The sequence below is a fragment of the Salvelinus fontinalis genome, chromosome 20 (assembly GCF_029448725.1).
Source record: "Salvelinus fontinalis isolate EN_2023a chromosome 20, ASM2944872v1, whole genome shotgun sequence".
Classification (NCBI taxonomy): Eukaryota; Metazoa; Chordata; class Actinopteri; order Salmoniformes; family Salmonidae; genus Salvelinus; species Salvelinus fontinalis.
Window position 1 is genome coordinate 8,420,635 of NC_074684.1, and position 18,921 is coordinate 8,439,555.

The 18,921-nt window shown below is 42.2% G+C and overlaps 1 protein-coding gene across 1 annotated transcript; it reads left to right on the forward strand.

Annotated features, from left to right (window-relative positions):
• The first annotated feature begins 315 nt into the window (after positions 1–315).
• ankef1a (ankyrin repeat and EF-hand domain containing 1a) lies at positions 316–11,647 on the forward strand. Its single transcript, XM_055872275.1, has 10 exons — positions 316–1,362; positions 1,780–2,181; positions 2,827–3,026; positions 3,347–3,496; positions 4,584–4,707; positions 4,962–5,796; positions 6,056–6,282; positions 6,482–6,639; positions 10,139–10,279; positions 10,863–11,647. The coding sequence occupies exons 2-10, from the start codon at positions 1,830–1,832 to the stop codon at positions 11,016–11,018; spliced, it is 2,343 nt and encodes a 780-aa protein (XP_055728250.1). The 5' UTR covers positions 316–1,362; positions 1,780–1,829; the 3' UTR covers positions 11,019–11,647.
• The last annotated feature ends 7,274 nt before the right edge of the window (positions 11,648–18,921 follow it).

Here is an 18,921-nt window from a genome sequence, read left to right on the forward strand (position 1 = left end):
TGGGTAGACAATAATGCATTATGAAAATGTGTCTAAGCATGTTATAAAACGCTAAACACTCCAAACTAACTCATATTATTTTAGAATCTCATTCAGGATAATGTCTCTCCACTCAATTTAATAAATTAATAAATCCACTGTCCCATAAATCCATATTTACATATTTTTTTTGTAAGAAGCATTATTCAAATATGGATTTACGACACAGTTGGAGGGGATTAAAAAATTTAGTGCAGAGACTTTATCCAGAATGAGATTCTGAGTTGGTTTGTAGTGTTTTGTAGTGTTTTATAACATGCTTTAGACACATTTGCACAATGCATTTGGGTCAATGGCAAGTGATGACTCCGCAAAATGTGACAACCATTTTCTCTGCAACAAAACAACTAAAAGCACAGAAAGAGTGAAAATAAGGCCACATGTAAAAAAAAAATGGGTGAACTTCCCTTTTAACTTTTTATTGCAGCTACATTTTCCCACCATGCTACCTTTTGGAAAATAAAGACAAGCACAAGAGAATCAATTATAATCCATTATCAATCCTCTGCTAAGAGGTTTCATAAGACAACGCAGACAAACATTTGAAAACTATTTTAATCTTAATTAACAATGGCCTCCAGTCTTCCTTCGCAACTGGTCAAAAGAGGTAAGTAGAATGGGTAACTATACCAATATGAACATACTGTACATTTTATACAAACACACATACTTATTAGCTAGAATGACGAAAACAGGCTACATGGCAATAGCGCTAGCAAACAGCTAGGCTAAACTCAATTCCTCTCTATGACAACTGTAAACTGTTGCACTAGTGAAAACGTATGTCCAGAATTATATGATAGCTCTACTTCACTGTGCTGCTGAACAACCCTGAATATTTGGAGATTACTTTTTGATTTTGAAGAGAGGAGGCAATATTCATCCTCTTTTACTCTCGCAGTCTGATCTTATTCCTTGGCTTTTGTTTTTACCCTCTTTAAGACTGTGCTTGAGTGACAGGACTGACACACCATGTAAACTGATATTTGCAACGCCAGTGAAGTGCACTGAACCCGTAATTCTACCCACTTAAGAACGTAGCCATTGAGTAAAATAGAATGCGCGTTGCCTGCCAGCATTCAAGATGCCGGCAGTTATTCCTTGAGGCCCATCCTCTAGTGATTTTACCCGCACGTTCCGTTGCTATGGGAATTATTTCTCCTCCCCCTGCTCTCTCCAACAAAAGTCACAGGTTGTGCTTTGAAACAATCAGCATTCAAACTATTCGGTCGATTACGCATTAATTTCGCTCCAATGATGACCGGATTTGTCAACAAACTAACCACATAGAAATAGTTTCTGCATGTGAGATTTTTTTTAAAGGTAAGAAAGTACAATTTAAAAGCTGTCTTTCAAATTGTTTTGCAGTTTACGTTAGTTTGGTCTAGGCATATTCTACGTAGCTAGGCATATTTTACGTAGCTAGCCAGGTACGTAAACAAGCCAGACCTACCCCACTTGTTTTTGATTTGATATGAGTAAACGGAACGTAAACATTTTACAACAGCGAGGCAGAATGGCCGCAAGGAGATGTGAGAGTGAGATAGGAGAAAGGGACAAAGAAATATATATAGTTGAAGGTCGGCTATTATTTGGGAGTTTATAAACTTCCTTCACCTTAGAGTGGAGTTTAGTTCTGCGAGAGTTGTGCATGCTTTGGCTTAAAATGTGACAGAGCTACATTGTACCAGACAAATTAAATAAAGTGAAACTCAAGTATTTAAAACTTTTGACATATAGTATTTGACCCTGGTCTGGAACGAGAGCCCCTACTGGCCCACTGACCCATAATGAAGACCCCGGTGGCCGAGGGTCGCCTGCAGGTGCTGCAGATCTACCGGCTCCTCCAGTATGTTCATGAGAGAGACCAACCTCAGATAGAGAAGATGGTAGACATGGGTGTGGAGGACCTCATCAACCTGACAGAGCCACGGGAGGGCACCGGAGTTCTCCACCTGGCTGCTGTGGCCAACAACACAGACATGGTCAGCTTCCTGCTGGCCCAGGGCGCCCAGCCCAACGTCCAGGACAAAAGGGGACGCACCCCGGTCATGTTAGCAGCTGAGATGGGGCACGACGGCATGGTGGCCCTGCTAGCTAAGAACTACGCTAAAATGAACCTGTTGGATGCTGAGGGGAAAGGTGAGAGGATCCAGTCAGCCTCCAGATTAGGTGATGCTGTGTTTGCTAGAGATTTTGAGTAGAGTAGAGTAGTCAGCCACTGAGAATATAAATTTATACAATGGGATGGAATAAAATAGAATGTTACTTTATTTATTACCCGTAGATGGAAATGTGCCCTTCGCATCAATTCAAACCATAGTAGACCATCACTGTATTCAAATTTACACTCCACAGTTTGCTTACTTACTGTATTACTGTGTGTGTAGCTCTGATACCAAGAGATGGATTCTGTTTCAAGTTCAGTCTGGTAGCCTCCTGTTGAATGGCGTGACTGTTTGACTCATGAAAATGCATGCTTTCTCTGTTTACATATTGATGAGATCTGTGTCTCAGGCGGCTCGAATTGACTCCCTCCCTCCAAAGGAGCCAACCCAATGGCGCTCATACAAAACTCCTTAAAGCCCAATTATGATAATAGCCTCAATTGCAGTGATGTCCAGTCTTCAGTTACAGTCAATGAGTCTTGGCTATTTTGTGGGGATGATTGTGGACACATCTAATTACAGATCAGAAGGGATCCTCTCCCTTGTCTGTAAAGCCTGCTGGGTAATCCGATCCCTTCAGCTCAATGGCTCACTTGGTGGCTCTTGGCTCTTTTCCCAGGTGTGCTCTTCTACTGCATCTTCCCCACCAAGCGCCACATGCGCTGCCTGCAGGTGGCCCTACACAGCATGGCTGATGTCAACAACGTCTCGCTCGCCGGGACACCCGTGTTCCTGCTGGCGTGTCAACGTGCCGCCGACTGCTCCGCCATGTGCCTCAGCATCCTGGAGCAGGGCGCCGACCCCAATGCAGCCAATCAGGTCTCATAACACATGACATGGGGGGTTTCTGGGAGATCAATGGGCAAATCTGAAATTACACCCTATTCTCTATTTAGTGCAATACTTAAGTCTTATTAGGTACAGTTTGCTGAAATGTTATAAGTGTGCCATTTTGGATTCAACTAATTGTATATTTTCTCAAATTTAACTTGTTGAATTATGGGAGAGGAAATTACCTGAATTGTCGTCTCTCTGAGTAATGTAGATATAGAATAAGGTAACTAAGACTTTGATGTGTGTGAATTTGGTCTTCATATTCACACTCATCACATAGAGGTGACATCCTCCTGTCTCTCCAGATGACAGGCCGCACTGCATTGATGGAGGCAGCCAGGGCTGGGGCTGTGGAGCTGGTCAGAGCCATCCTACTGAGGGGGGCAAACCCCAACACCCTCGACAAGAACCACCTCCACGCCACACACTTCGCTGCCATGGGGGGATTCTTTGAGGTGGGTTATTTTTTTTATTTTACCTTTATTTAACGAGGCAAGTCAGTTAAGAACAAATTCTTATTTACAATGACAGCCCAGGAACAGTGCCTTGTTCAGGGGCAGCACAACAGATTTTTACCTTGTCAGCTCAGGGATTCAATCTAGCAACCTTTCGGTTACTAGTCCAATGCTCTACCTGCCACCCCAGGTAGCCTAAACAGTAATAATTCATTTGAACGTCAGGTGTCTGTCAGTATAGACTACCCATGTCTAATTGTGGCTTTAATTGCCACATGGGCCACATATACAATATATCTGTACTACGGTTGCAAAGGAAGGGAATATTACTGGAAACTTTCTGTATTAATGTAATCTATCAAAAGACTTCTAGTGGGCCTTTTGGGTACTTCAGATTATTAATGTCTGTAATTATTTTGGGCCCTCTGTGTAGCCTTATCACATATGAAATAACTAAATAAGATGTTATTAAAATAGAAAAACAGAATGACAAAGATGTAAAACATTATCCTAAAAGTAAACCATCAATTTAGTGAATACCATTGGTGTTTAATATGAGGGGTTTCAGCATGAAATATCCTTTTATATATATTTTTACACACTTCTATTTTATTTTACTATGTCAATATGTATTCTTTGGTAATGTTTTGGCGTCAAACTAGTGTCAGTTGTGAAAAAAGTCAATAGTTGGTTGAGTTGCAGAGTTACGGCCGTTGTTGATTAGATGCTTTTTTTTATTAACTAGGCTATTTTCTCTTGAACCATCTTTTTTTTTTGTTTTTTTGTTATTCAAGTATAAATTACCAAAGTCATGATAGATTGCCATATATTTTCTGTTAATTTACTAATTACTGAAGATTCTGGTAACTTTGGTAAATTACCACTATTTTTGCAACCCTAGTCTGAACTTCATGCGCCAATTTCCTGGACCCAGATTAAGCTTAGTCCTGAACTGAAAAACACTTCCTATAGACATTTTCCATTGAGCAGGACAAGGCTTATTTTGGGTCCGGGAAACAGGCCCTATACGTCATCTGTTTTGTGTACGAGCATCATCAGTTACTATAATTGTATTGACTTCCTGCAGGTGATCCAGGTGCTGTCTGCTTACTCAGCTGACATGGGGGTGATGACATCAGAGGGGGACACTCCTCTGCACTACGCTGCCCGAGGAGGCTTCACTGATTGCTGCAGGTTCCTAGCACAGAGAGGTATAGGCCTTAACTAATATGCTTTTTTTTACTAATACTATAACTAATATACACGGAAGTAATCAGTCCTTCTTAAACTCAAACAAACACATTGACGTTAAGCTCAGTGAATACATCTGTTTGAAAAAAAATTAGGCATTTTATACATTTTATTCACAGCATTTGAAATGTTTTCAGCTGGCTATTGATTTGTCAGATTTTTATTCCACTTCAGTCACGAAAGGGTTTCCATCTTTATTGTGTGATAACTTCAGGTTGTAACCCCAAACAAAAAAACCAGGAGGGCCTTCTACCCCGTCATATTGCCAAAGACAACGGCTGCAAGGCAGTTTTAAAGGAACTCAAGAAAGCAGAGAGGATACATGGGAAGTACTCCAAAACCGGGATGTCCAATCCCAACACTCCCTGGGCCCTGACCCTCCACGATTGGTCCCACGAGCACGAGGCCGCCCTCCGGAACGCCTTTTTGGACGAATCAGAAGCCAAGGACACGGAGACAGTCTCTAGGGAAATGTTTATATCTGTGCTGCAGAAGCTCCAGGCCCCAGTGGAACTGGACCAGCTCCACAAGGTGGTAGGGGCCCACGACAAAAGGAGAGAAGGACTAGTCAACGTCAGTGACTTCTTCAAGGGCCTCAAGTACCTCCAGAAACCATTTACCATCGCCTCTTATGGTCCAAAGAAGAAGAAAGGAGGAAAGAGAGGTAAAAAGGGCAAGAAAAAGTCTAAATTCACTCTCCCAATGCCTATTTGTACCATCCCACCTGAGCTTATATACCGGCGGGACGACGGCGGGCCGCCTCACTACATGATCGAGACCTACCAGCATTGTACTGACGTCACCCGTTTCGACCGCGACCACCCGCCAGTCCACCCGATAGAGGATGACTCCGCCTGGTACCTAGACAAGCCGGAGAGGGTCTATATCGACATCAACTATTGTGTGAAGACGGGGGACCTGGAGTCTCTGAACCTGGCCTTCAGTCAGGGGGTCCCGGTGGACGTGAAGGACCGCTTCTATAAGACCCCTCTCATGACCGCCTGCTCCAGTGGAAACTACGAGGTGGCCCAATTCCTCCTCAACTTGGGGTGAGGAAGAATGCTCTCCTGGATGAGATTATTTTGTTTTAGTTTATGGAACACCGTAGTCAATATATGTAAAGGGGTTGTTACACAACTCATCCTTATCACTTCTCCCTTTTGTAGACTGTATACATTTCTCAATGTTTGCTTTATAATGCAGTGTGAATATGCCGGTAAAGTTATAGTGGTTTAGTCAGTCATAGCATTAGTCATAGCATTAGGCCTATTTCAGTACTGTACCGTATGTGTTTCTTATATACCACAGGGCTGACGTGAATGTGTGTGACCAGTTCCGTTGGACGCCCCTTCACCACGCTTGTCACGCCGGACAACTGGACATAATGGAGCTGCTGGTGGAGAGAGGAGCCAAGGTGGACACGCCCTCTCTCAACGGTGCCACACCCCTCATGAGGGCCATCGAGAGCTGCAGGCCCTGCTGTGTGGACTACCTCATCAAGGCCGGGGCAAAGGTTGCTGCAGAAAACAAGAAAGGTACTGTAATACCATCATAAATAGCATGATGCAGTAGGATATTAAATAGCGAACAAGGAATGAATACTCACTCACTCTGTAGGCTACCCAAACAACACATAAGGTCAGCACTCAGAACACCTGAGTTGGTTGACTGTTTTAGTTGATAGATTGCCTCAGAGACTTTTTCTGTCATTTGAATAAGTGCATTTTGTTTCAGAGCAAAATTGCTTGGACATCGCCCGTGCCTATGCAGACTTCAGGATTGTGGACTTGGTCCAGGCTAAGATTGATACTCTGCCCAAACTCAAGGAGAACAAGAAAGGAAAAGGGGGTATACCTCAACCTAAACCCAGACCTGCCACTGCCCAAGAAAAGGTACAAGAACTTTTCATGCTACTAGTTTGTCCTAACAACATGTGGACCGTTTCTTTCTGTTTTTGATCCGATCGATGGTAAGACTGTTAACCAATCATCATATTCCTGTATGTCAAAGATGTGGTCACACACCCATTCTTTTTTGATCTATGCATAGGCCTCCCTTCCCATCTCTCAATGCGACCGAAAACCAAAAAGTGTAAAAGGATAGTCCCTGTTACCCTACCCCAGAGACATGTAAGCAAATTAGTCCAGACGTGTAGAATTACTTGCTGACAAGGCCGTGGTGTAGTTCTCAATAATCAGAGGCATCGTAGTCGGCAGAGACACCATGCGAGTCCCTATTTAAACTCAAATAAAATAAAATTGCTATATACAGTACCGGTACCGAGCCCATGTGCAGTGGTACAGGGTAGTCGAGGTAATTTGTATACAGTGGGGCAAAAAAGTATTTAGTCAGCCACCAATTGTGCAAGTTCTCCCACTTAAAAAGATGAGAGGCCTGTAATTTTCATCATAGGTACAACTATGACAGACAAAATGAGGGAAAAAAATCCAGAAAATCACATTGTAGAATTTATTTGCAAATTATGGTGGAAAATAAGTATTTGGTCAATAACAAAAGTTTATCTCAATACTTAGTTATATACCCTTTGTTGGCAATGACAGAGGTCAAACGTTTTCTGTAAGTCTTCACAAGGTTTTCACACACTCTTGCTGGTATTTTGGCCCTTTCCTCCATGCAGATCTCCTCTAGAGCAGTGATGTTTTGGGGCTGTTGCTGGGCAGCACGGACTTTCAACTCCCTCCAAAGATTTTCTATGGGGTTGAGATCTGGAGACTGGCTAGGCCACTCCAGGACCTTGAAATGCTTCTTACGAAGCCACTCCTTCATTGCCCGGGCGGTGTGTTTGGGATCATTGTCATGCTGAAAGACCCAGCCACGTTTCATCTTCAATGCCCTTGCTGATGGAAGGAGGTTTTCACTCAATCTCACGATACATGGCCCCATTCATTCTTTCCTTTACACGGATCAGTCGTCCTGGTCCCTTTGCAGAAAAACAGCCCCAAAGCATGATGTTTCCACCCCCATGCTTCACAGTAGGTATGGTGTTCTTTGGATGCAACTCAGCATTCTTTGTCCTCCAAACACGACGAGTTGAGTTTTTACCAAAGAGTTATATTTTGGTTTCATCTGACCATATGACATTCTCCCAATCTTCTTCTGGATAATCCAAATGCTCTCTAGCAAACTTCAGACAGGCCTGGACATGTACTGGCTTAAGCAGGGGGACACGTCTGGCACTGCAGGATTTGAGTCCCTGGCGGCGTAGTGTGTTACTGATGGTAGGCTTTGTTACTATGGTCCCAGCTCTCTGCAGGTCATTCACTAGGTCCCCCGTGTGGTTCTGGGATTTTTGCTCACCGTTCTTGTGATCATTTTGACCCCACGGGGTGAGATCTTGCGTGGAGCCCCAGATCGAGGGAGATTATCAGTGGTCTTGTATGTCTTCCATTTCCTAATAATTGCTCCCACAGTTGATTTCTTCAAACCAAGCTGCTTACCTATTGCAAATTCAGTCTTCCCAGCCTGGTGCAGGTCTACAATTTTGTTTCTGGTGTCCTTTGACAGCTCTTTGGTCTTGGCCATAGTGGAGTTTGGAGTGTGACTGTTTGAGGTTGTGGACAGGTGTCTTTTATACTGATAACAAGTTCAAACAGGTGCCATTAATACAGGTAACGAGTGGAGGACAGAGGAGACTCTTAAAGAAGAAGTTACAGGTCTGTGAGAGCCAGAAATCTTGCTTGTTTGTAGGTGACCAAATACATATTTTCCACCATAATTTGCAAATAAATTCATTAAAAATCCTACAATGTGATTTTCTGGATTTCTTTTTCTCATTTTGTCTGTCATAGTTGAAGTGTACCTATGAGGAAAATTACAAGCCTCTCTCATATTTTTAAGTGGGAGAACTTGCACAATTGGTGGCTGACTAAATACTTTTTTGCCCCACTGTATGTAGGTAGGGGTAAAATGACTATGCATAGATAATAAACAGTGAGTAGCTGAGGGGGTGTGTCAATGTAAATAGTCCAGGTGGCCATTTAATTAGCTGTTCAGCAGTCTTATGGCTTGGGGGTAGAAGCTTGACGTGTGGTATTTGAGAGAAGTCTATGACTTTGGTGACTGTAGTCTTTGACAATTTCTTGGGCCTTCCTCTGACACTGCCTAATATATAGGTCCTGGATGGCAGGAAGCTTGGCCCCAGTGATGTATTGGGCCGTACGCACTACCCTCTGTAGTGCCTTACAGTTGAATGCCGAGCAGTTGGCATACCAGGTGGTGATGCAACCAGTCAGGATGCTCTCAATGGTGGAGCTGTATAACCTTTTGAGGATCTGGGGACCCATGCCAAATCTTTTCAGTCTCCTGTAGAGGAAAATGTGTTGTCGTGCCCTCTTCACGACTGTCTTTGTGTGTTTGGACCATGATAGTTTGTTGGGTGATGTATACACCTCAATGCCATTGAATGAATCACGGAACATATTCCAGTCTGTGCTAGCAAAACAGTCCTGTAGCGTAGCATTCGGCCTATCTGACCACTTCCGTATTGAGCGAGTCACTGGTACTTCCTGTTGTAGTTTATGCTTGTAAACAGAAATCAGGAGGATAGAATTATGGTCAGATTTGCCAAATGGAGAGTGAGGGAGAGTTGTGAATGCATCTCTGTGTGTAGCGTAAAGGTGGTCTAGATTTTTTCCTCTGCTTGCACATTTATAACATGCTGGTAGAAATGAGGCAAAACTGATTTAAGTTTGCCTGCATTAAAGTCCCCGGCCACTAGGTGCGTCGCTTCTGGATGAGCATTTTCTTGTTTGCTTATGGCCTTATACAGCTTGTTGAGGGCGGTCTTAGTGCCAGCATCGGGTTGTGGTGGTAAATAGACGGCTACGAATAATACACATGAGAACTCTCTTGGTAGATGGTGTGGTCTACAGCTTGTTATGAGGTACTCTACCTCAGGCGAACAATACCTTGAGACTTTTTTAAATATTAGACATCATGCACCAGCTGTTATTAACAAATACACACACCCCCGCCCCTCGTCTTACCAGACGTAGCTGCTCTGTCATGCCGATGCACGGAAATCCCAGACAGCTCTATATTATCCGTTTTGTCGTTCAGCCAAGACTCGGTGAAACATAAGATATTACAGTTTTTACTGTGTTGCTGTGTCACTGTGGTTACTTCAATGTTGCTCCAGGGTTGGGCTCAATTCCATTTCAATTCAGTCAAGATATGAATTGAAATTCCTAAGTATTGATAAATCCTCATTGAAAATCAATGAGTCAACATTTCAGTTGATGTAGAATTAAAATGCTGATACAATCTCTGGAAATTGACTGAATTGAAATGGAACTGACCCTAAACCTTGATTGCTGTTTTTTCTGCCTCCTTGATGACTGTGTTGCCGGGGTCCCCCCCCCCCCCCCCCAGGGTCATGGTCCGGTGACCCCTGCCCCATCTGAGATGGTAGTGAATAAAGCGATGTCCCTGAAGGAGAGCGTCATTCTGCACAGCACTCAGATCATCAGCGGACAAGTCAACAAAGTGGACATCAGCTACGTGCCAAAAACGGTAGGACTGCTATGCCATTGCAGTGCTGATGTAGCAGATTAAAATGACAACGAATCTCTCTCAAATGAGTTTGGTAACAATGTTTATTTTTTTCTGCAAGACATGTACATGGAGGTCCAGGAGGGGAATTGAACCTGTATATTAAAATAAAGTTGAACTACGTTGGTTATGTTCAGTTTAGTTGTTTCTCCCTCATAGAGTTGTATAGAGATCGCAACATTGTATCTGTCCCATTATTGCGTTTTTGAGGGCACGGGCAGCGCCATTGAGGCCTCCATTTTGAAGTAGTCCATTTTATTCTACTACTTCAAAGAATTGGTAAACAAACTGAAAGGGTGCACACTGCCACCCGGAGTGTGTTGTTTGAGCAGGGATAAATAAACTCAAGGTTGGAGGTTTAATGCCACCTGCAGTTATGGAATGTTTTCTTACCAGTATAATTAATTGGCTGATCCCTCCTCATGACCTGGATGGAATTATGTGATCTTTCCTTACCTCATAGGAAGTCCCACCCAGGTGATTATTTCAAAATGGTGAAAGTCCTCTATACAACTCTATGTTATTCCCGTACTTTATGTTCCAGGTATGGGGCAAGCAGACCACCACCAGCCAGCTGGTAGAGAAGATGCAGAAGAAGAGGGAGAGGTTTTCCTACGAGGTGGACTTTGAGGACTTTATGATGCCCTTCAGTAAGAACATCCAGCAGAAATCGCTGAAGCTAACTCAAGCTACTAACTAGTGGTAACAAGGCATGGTTGTAATGAGTCAGCAGTTATGTTTGCAGATGGAATATATTTGCCTCACATAGTTGGTTTCAAATCAGTTTTCAATTCAGGAAGTGAATTGGAATTAATTGAGTCATATTTTCAATTTATGTATTGAATTTCAATTTACTCTCTGAATTGAAAATGTAATTTGCCTTAGCACACTGATGGCTGAGAGGATTGTTTCCTCGCTGTCATAGAAAGCCAGTAAATGTATTGACTAAAGCAAGAGACACCAAGTAGTAGATGTAAAGATGTCAGAATAATGTATAGATGTTGTTCACTATATCTATTGAAATTATACACTTGAATTTAGTTCAAAATTGTCTTCTTCTGACACGCCTACCGAGTACTCATTGTTATCACTAGACACAAAGCACATGGCAAAGAGTCTATCCTGTACACCAGACAGCTTCCACTCTTCCAGACAGCTTTACAGTCCTACGGATCTGATATAGAAGTCCTAGTAATGATTTGAAATATGTTGGGGAGGATCCACACCTAATACCTTTTTTGCACTGTTGGTTAGAGCCTGTAAATAAGCAGGTCTTCACACACCTGTTGTATTCTGCGCACGTGACAAATAAACTTTGATTTGATTTGGCATCTGGGCTGGTGGTTGGTGTGTCAACATCTCCTCTCGGTCTCTCTCTTTCTCTCACCGCCGTCTGCCAGGCACGCTGGGTAGCATGCCTCACTCTGCAGGTACACACAATTCACCACAACACAAACCACACGCACATTAAGACACACCTCCCTAAGCCTGTGAAGGCCAGTGACATCACACATAGCACATACTGTGCTATTTGATTTCACTGCCTGACTTTTTTTAATGTGCCTGTTTTATCCTTTTGTTAGTCATCTATGTGTCTGTAATGGACTTGGATTTGGACACTTTTTCTTCTGGTGAGTAGTGAGGGTATGGTTTTCTATGCAATACACAGTTCCTCCTCTGAACCTGCAGGAGGCACTGTTTGGCTAACTTTATGCTGGAACAACTGGTTGTTTATTTGTTTTATTTAACCTTTATTTAACTAGGCAAGTCAGTTAAGAACAAATTCTTATTTACAATGATGGCCTTGATAAGGCGGGTGAATAGAAACTTCTAGGGAGCTCTTGTCTTACAGCCCAGAGTGAGTAAAAGTAGCAGCCATGTGTACTGTTATTAGCTTGCTATACCATTATATACTTGATCTGAGAATAAACAACAAGAAAAGACATGGTATTAGCAGTGGTATTTTGGGGGGGTTATTTTTACTTTACAATTTATATGTTTGACAACTTTTACTTCACTACATTCCTAAATAAAATACTCCTTACATTTTCCCTGACACTCAAAAGACTATCTCCAGACTGCATTGAGAGTTGATGATCACATTTGAGAGACAAAGATTACAATTACACTCAGTGGCTCTATCTATCTCTCTGTGTTAAATGTACTTGCTGATGCTGATCCATGCTCTCTCACCTTCTCAATATCAAATTAGACGACAGTGTCCTCAAGGTCACTTGGACATTGTTACAAATAAAAGGAAAAAGACCAAGATCGAGGTCAGTAACACAGGCCCACGTTGAATTTGTATTACCACAGCTAAAGGGATACCTACTTCCCTAGAGTCAGATGTACTTGTGGATATAATTTCTATGGCTCTGTTCAGTATGAAGGAAGTTAAGAGGTAGTTGCGCGAGCCAATGCTAACTAGCCGTAGCGCAATGACTGGAAGTCTATGGGTCTCTGCTAGCGTGCGAGAGAAAAGGAGAGGATGAGATGGGGATGTCAGTTACAGAGAGGGGGAGCAAGAATAATAAGCTGAATGAATGAATGCAATAGAGGGAGAGAAAGCCCAGTGGTGATTTTCATGTCTGTGGATCACTGTAATGGGACAGAAAGAAAGGGAGGGGAGAGCACGGCAGGTTGACTCTGGGAGGATGAAGAGGGGGGAGAGTGTTCTACCAATGGGAATCTATTGGCTATGGTTATAGGGCCAATACTAGAGGATAGCCCCCTGTCCTCTGCTCTGTGCCGTGATAAAACCTCTTAAGAATACGCTCCTTTTTTTACATTTTCGCCTACAAGGACATACCCAAAATTAACTGCCTGTAGCTCAGGCCCCGTAGCAAGGATATGCATATTCTTGGTACCATTTGAACACTTTGAAGTTTGTGGAAATGTGAAAGGAATGTAGGAGAATATAACACAATAGATCTGGTAAAAGATAATACAAAGAAAGAAAAAAATGTTCTTGTGTATTTTTTTGTACCATCATCTTTGAAATGCAAGAGAAAGGCCATAATGTATTATTCCAGCCCAGGTGAAATTTAGATTTTGGCCACTAGATGGCAGCAGTGTATGTGCAGTTTTAGACTGCTCCAATGAACCATTGTATTTCTGTTCAAAATTTTGTATCAAGACTGCTCAATGCACCTAATTTGTTAATAACTTTTCATGTTCAAAATTGTGCACTCTCCTCAAACAATAGCATGGTATTCTTTCACTGTAATAGCTACTGTAAATTGGACAGTGCAGTTAGATTAACAATAATTTAAGCTTTCTGCCAATATCAGATATGTCTATGTCCTGGAAAATGTTCTTGTTACTTATGCTAATCGCATTAGCCTACGTTAGCTCAACTGTCCCGTGGACGGGACACCGATACCGAAGAAGTTTTATAGAGTGACAGAGACTGAGCGAGTGTGTGAGAGATTTAAAGAGAGGGTTAGGGAGAGACAGAAAGAGGCGGAGTTAGAGAGACAAGAAAGAGAGAAGGAAAGAGAGAAGTACAATGAGAAATATAAGAAATTACAGATATAAACACGGCCTTTGTATGGAGGGTTGACAAAACCAAATAAATTTGATGTTTACCAACATTGAATCTTGTCTATTCACATTTGCTATTACCTATTTGGGTGATCTTTACTTGTCAGTACGGTATAATGCATAATAATAATAATAATAGGCCCGGCCTTAGCAAGCTATTCAACAGGGGCCAGTAGGGTTACAAGGTTCACTGATGCCAGTCTTGTGCGTGGACAGCTGTGCAGTGCAGGATGGCAGAGTGGAGCTGAATGCTCTTATACCTCGGAGTACTGGACCAAAACAGAAGGTCCCTCCTGGCTAACTCACAGAAAGTGGCACATTATTGCCAACTGAACACAAATTATTATATTCTTAGTCTCCATATGAGCATCTGTGTGTATACTGTGTGTCTGTGCATATTTGTGTGTGTGTGTGTGTGTGTGTGTGTGTGTGTGTGTGTGTGTGTGTGTGTGTGTGTGTGTGTGTGTGTGTTTGCTTGAGCATTTGCATCACGGGATAAAACATTGCAACAGTTAAGATCCTCTTGCAGCATGTATGATGATTATTAGGATGTTTACAGAGAATGCTTGTGAAAGGGTGGTGGGGAGAGGGCAGTCAGTGTGCCAGTGGATCCCCTCGTGTGTGCGTGCGTGTGTGCGTGCGCTTTTACAGTGCAGTGCAGTGCTCCTCGAAGGATCCTTCATAATCTGTGTCCAGGTTGCTGGGTTATGGAGGTCAGTGTTCTGGTCAGTAAATCAACTCTGTCATTACTGATGGTGTAATAGTCTCTGCGGGTCCAGTGTGTATGTGGGAGGCTGTATTGTGTGTGTGTTTGTGCATGCACGTGCTCGTTTATGTGTGTGTGCATGTGCGCCTACTTGTGTGCGTGCCTGTGTGTTATACTATTAACACCACTACATGCATGAACATGTTTTATCTCCATAGAGTGAACATGAAATTAGCTGGCATGTAGCTATGGCAACAGGGTATCCTCTCTGCTGTCACCTGCAACCATATTTGGTTTGGTTTCCTTTTCCTTTTTTTCCCCAACAACAGTTCATTTGAGAGAGAAGCAACACGCGACTCTGCCTATTGTCTCCTGTTGCATACCATTATGCACATATACCATGTCTTAGAGAAGAAGCACACACCTCTGACCATATCGTCTATTGTTGTACACAATCATTAGCCTATACCATTATTGTCATAGAGAATAGAGGGACTGTGTACATCTACCCATTGTATCCTTTAGATGCGCTCATCTTAGTTGAGTTCCTGTGCCTTTTACCCAAACGGATGATAAATATGGTAAACAAATGATAATGCTTCATGAAATAGTGAACGAAAGAACGTCCAATAGTAATACAATAAGCAGCAACAGCCATAACACAGCACAATTCACAGAAGGCAGCTAGCTACATGTTAGTTTTTTCTTGCCCAAAATTTACTGAAAGAAACAAAATATTTTCTCTGGTGCCGGGTTGGGACAGAAGGGCGCCTAGAATAGAGAACTGGAGACAGAGAGAGAGAGAGAGAAAGAAAAACAGTTTCAGTGCAGCAGAGGAGGAGGCGGCACTGGCTGGCACAGCCACGCTGCAGGCTCTGCAGTGCTACCCAGTTTGAGGAAAACACCCCTCTCTCACTCACCAGAAAGAAACCTCAATTTTCTCTCCTCACCTCTGCTACCCTTTCAGAGATTCTCTCTTTCATCAGGTCAATCTCTCAGTCTGTTGTCACCTAAAGTCACTAAAACATCACTCAGGATACGTACCAAATGGCACCCTATTCTACTTATTTGTTTTGTACTTTTACCCCTTTTTCTCCCCCATTGGTAGTTACATTCTTGTCCCATCACTGCAACTCCCGTACAGACTCGGGAGAGGCGAAGGTCGAGAGCCATGCATCATTAGACACGACCCTGCCAAGCCGCACTGCTTCTTGACATGCTGCTCGCTTAACCCGGAAGCCAGCCGCACCAATGTACACCTGGCTACCGAGTCAGCTTGCAGGCGCCCAGCCCGCCACAAGGAGTCGCTAGTCCTCTCGTCCATAGTCCTCTTCCCTCTCCTTTGGGATGATGTGCTGTCTGTCGGACCATTCCAAACAGCAGGTCTCCCCTTCACTTCATCTTTACATAACAGCCCATTGCATTATTCTTTGAGTTATCAGATGTAAGAGTCAGTAACAGTTAAGGAGCTCAGTTAGCTTGTTAGTTGATAAGGCCCAGGCGTGGCAAACCTGGGCCAAATCCCGTCTCCAAGGAGACCAGCCAAGGGGGAGGAGTCTACAACAAATCCATTAGAAAGGACAAAAGGAGGCACAGCAAACCATAGAATGTCATGCAAATTAGAATAAGGCATGCAAAATATGTTAAATAAATTATCACTGCAAACTCAAAATGAAATAATAAATACACACAAAAAGGGCTGGTCTCCAATCTGAAAAACTAAAGAGGGCAACATTACATTTAAGTCATTTAGCAGACGCTCTTATCCAGAGCGACTTACAAATTGGAAAGTTCATACATATTCATCCTGGTCCCCCCGTGGGAATTGAACCCACAACCCTGGCGTTGCAAGCGCCATGCTCTACCAACTGAGTCACACGGGACCGTGACACATGTGACACATATCTACTCTGTCCTGTATTAAAAATACAGAGCATTGAATGTGTATTTAAATACATGCAGTTACTATCTGTTGGTTTTGTGAATGAAATGTCCAGCAAGAGACTCCTTTCTCAATCTCTCTCTCATCTCTGTCTTTCTCTATCCCACATCTACAGTATCTATCTATATCTCTCCCATTCTGTCTCTTCCCATATCACTCTCTCTTTCATTCTCTCTCCCCATTTATCTCCTTCTCTCTTTCTCTCTTTCGGCCTCTGGCTCTCCTCTCCAAATGGATATTTCATGCGGAGTTATCATTTTCCTTAATTTAGGAGTCGGGTTTGCTTCAGAGCAATAGAAGATACATTTGTTAGAATGCCAAACAGAGGCAGAGAGAAAAGGAGAACATTCCCACGCTGCCTGAGAAGTCTACACTCCTCATTAGGAAATATGAATTATTAATTTCCTCAAATTAATTTATTTTAATTGATCTGAAATAAAAAGCTGTAATTATCATCCATTATTCTATGATCATATTCATAACACCCTCATACATGACTGTGATTATCTTTGTCTTGGATACATGTACTGTAAGACAAGGGTGGGGTGTCGTCGAATCTTCACTTGTCTCCATTCTATTTTGTTTGTGATTTTGTTTGGGCACACATTGTTAGATTCAAATGTGGGTGTGTATTAGTCTGAGAAAAAAAATACTAAAATGTAAATAGATTGAAAAGAACTGCTGTTGGAGAAAGTATTGGGGCAGTTCGAGAATTACTGGAGGGGAAGGGGGCGGGGGTCCAAAATAGGGAAAACTTGTAACTCTTTTTTTGTTGCTTTGGGGAGGGTTGTGTGGATTTTTATTGGGCACAGGGGAGTCTAATGAGTTTTTTTTGCCTTGGTATTGGTACTTTCCTTATACACTAGCCAATCCCACAGTACCCACATGGGTTGCCGCCGTCGGCTCCAGGCTCATATTGGTCACACTCTTACCTTTGATATTTGCCTCCAAAGGCCACAAAACAACATGTTTTGTTACCCATGATGATTGTGAGGTCATCATTTATTGACTTGACAATTAGCAAGATTACAGTAACTTCCATTACTTTGTGGAGTTGAAACGTGAAGCGGCACCCACGGCACAATCAATCGAAAGGTGGACAGCACATGGTGCTGAAAGAAGGCTAATTCAAGTAATTCATTTCAGCAGACTTCATTTTAACTCAAATGAACTAACAACAAGAGAGATTTTTGCTGGAGCCTAAGAGGTAGGCCTCTTATTTCTTAAACAGGAAGAAATAGGCTCCATCAGTTTAAATGATAAGCTATCCATAGATTTGTCGGCCAATTCCTCTAAAAGTATCACCAAAAGTATGTTTTTTTTATGGCAAAAAGCATACTCCTCGTTAGCTTAAGATTTTGAAGAAACTAAAACAGATTCTGATTATTTAAAGCCATCTATAACAACGCTTTCCTCTGCGATGCTTTATGCTAGAAACGAGTTGCAAAAAGTAAAATGTTTTACTTTGCTTGGGAAGTAATCTAATAGGCCTACAATGTCGCTATCAATTGAGCTATTCACTTTCTGTAAAAGAGATGTTTAAACCCAGGCAGCTTTCAGGGAAGGACTTTTGACCTTCTCTTGATGGGTTAAGCCATGGAAGAGTAGCCAGCAGTTAAAATGTAAATGTTTCTGTGTTGGGCCTCTGTCTGGGGTGGGGAAATGTAATTTGTAAAAGTAGCTTACATTTCTTAGAATCATATGACGTCTCAGATGACATTTTTTACAAACAGCAACAGTTTCGTTGCAAACAAGACACACTGGCTTGGCATCAGAGACATTTTGAGAAATGTGGTACGATTAATGATAATCTATCTGTCCATTTTTCCCTGAAACTCCTATTTTCTAAATCTGCCTTTCTTTAGGGACTTTTGGAAAGCTATATTTTCTTTAGGGTAGGCAAACTATTTTCACCAGTCAATGCACAGAGAAATAGACTAAGACTACAGCACTCAGAGACATTGGTTATTTTATCTCAAATTGTTTGTTTTTTTATGTGTAATTGAATTGATTATTTATTAAACGGATGAGTTCAAAAATATTGTTTGAAATAGTGAAGGTGAATGAATTGGGCTGCATTTATATTATGTTCTGGCCTGCTGACTATTAGCTCAGAAAAACTGGTATAAAAAAAGACATTCTGCTAATGTCTTTAGTCATGTAAATTACGAGAATTGCATTAAATGCATTTATACTTTGTCACTGTTACTGTGGTCATAATCAATTATTTTGAATTAATTCAATGAAGGGGAGGGTCATGTGAATATATTTTTATAACATTGGGTGGGGGGTGCCTTTGAAAAAAATAAAATCTCGAGTTGGACTCCCCCACCTTCCAGTAATTTTCGAATGGTCCCTAACGACTATCCATTAATGTAAAGCTGGCTGTATTCACTAGTCTAATCTATTTCG

Bases quoted from the DNA above. Each gene is read 5' to 3' on its own strand.
- ankef1a (XM_055872275.1), top strand. From the start codon at position 1,830: ATGAAGACCCCGGTGGCCGAGGGTCGCCTGCAGGTGCTGCAGATCTAC. The intron at 2,182-2,826 runs GTGAGAGGATCC...CTCTTTTCCCAG, and splicing joins GTTGGATGCTGAGGGGAAAG to GTGTGCTCTTCTACTGCATC. The intron at 3,027-3,346 runs GTCTCATAACAC...CTGTCTCTCCAG, and splicing joins ACCCCAATGCAGCCAATCAG to ATGACAGGCCGCACTGCATT.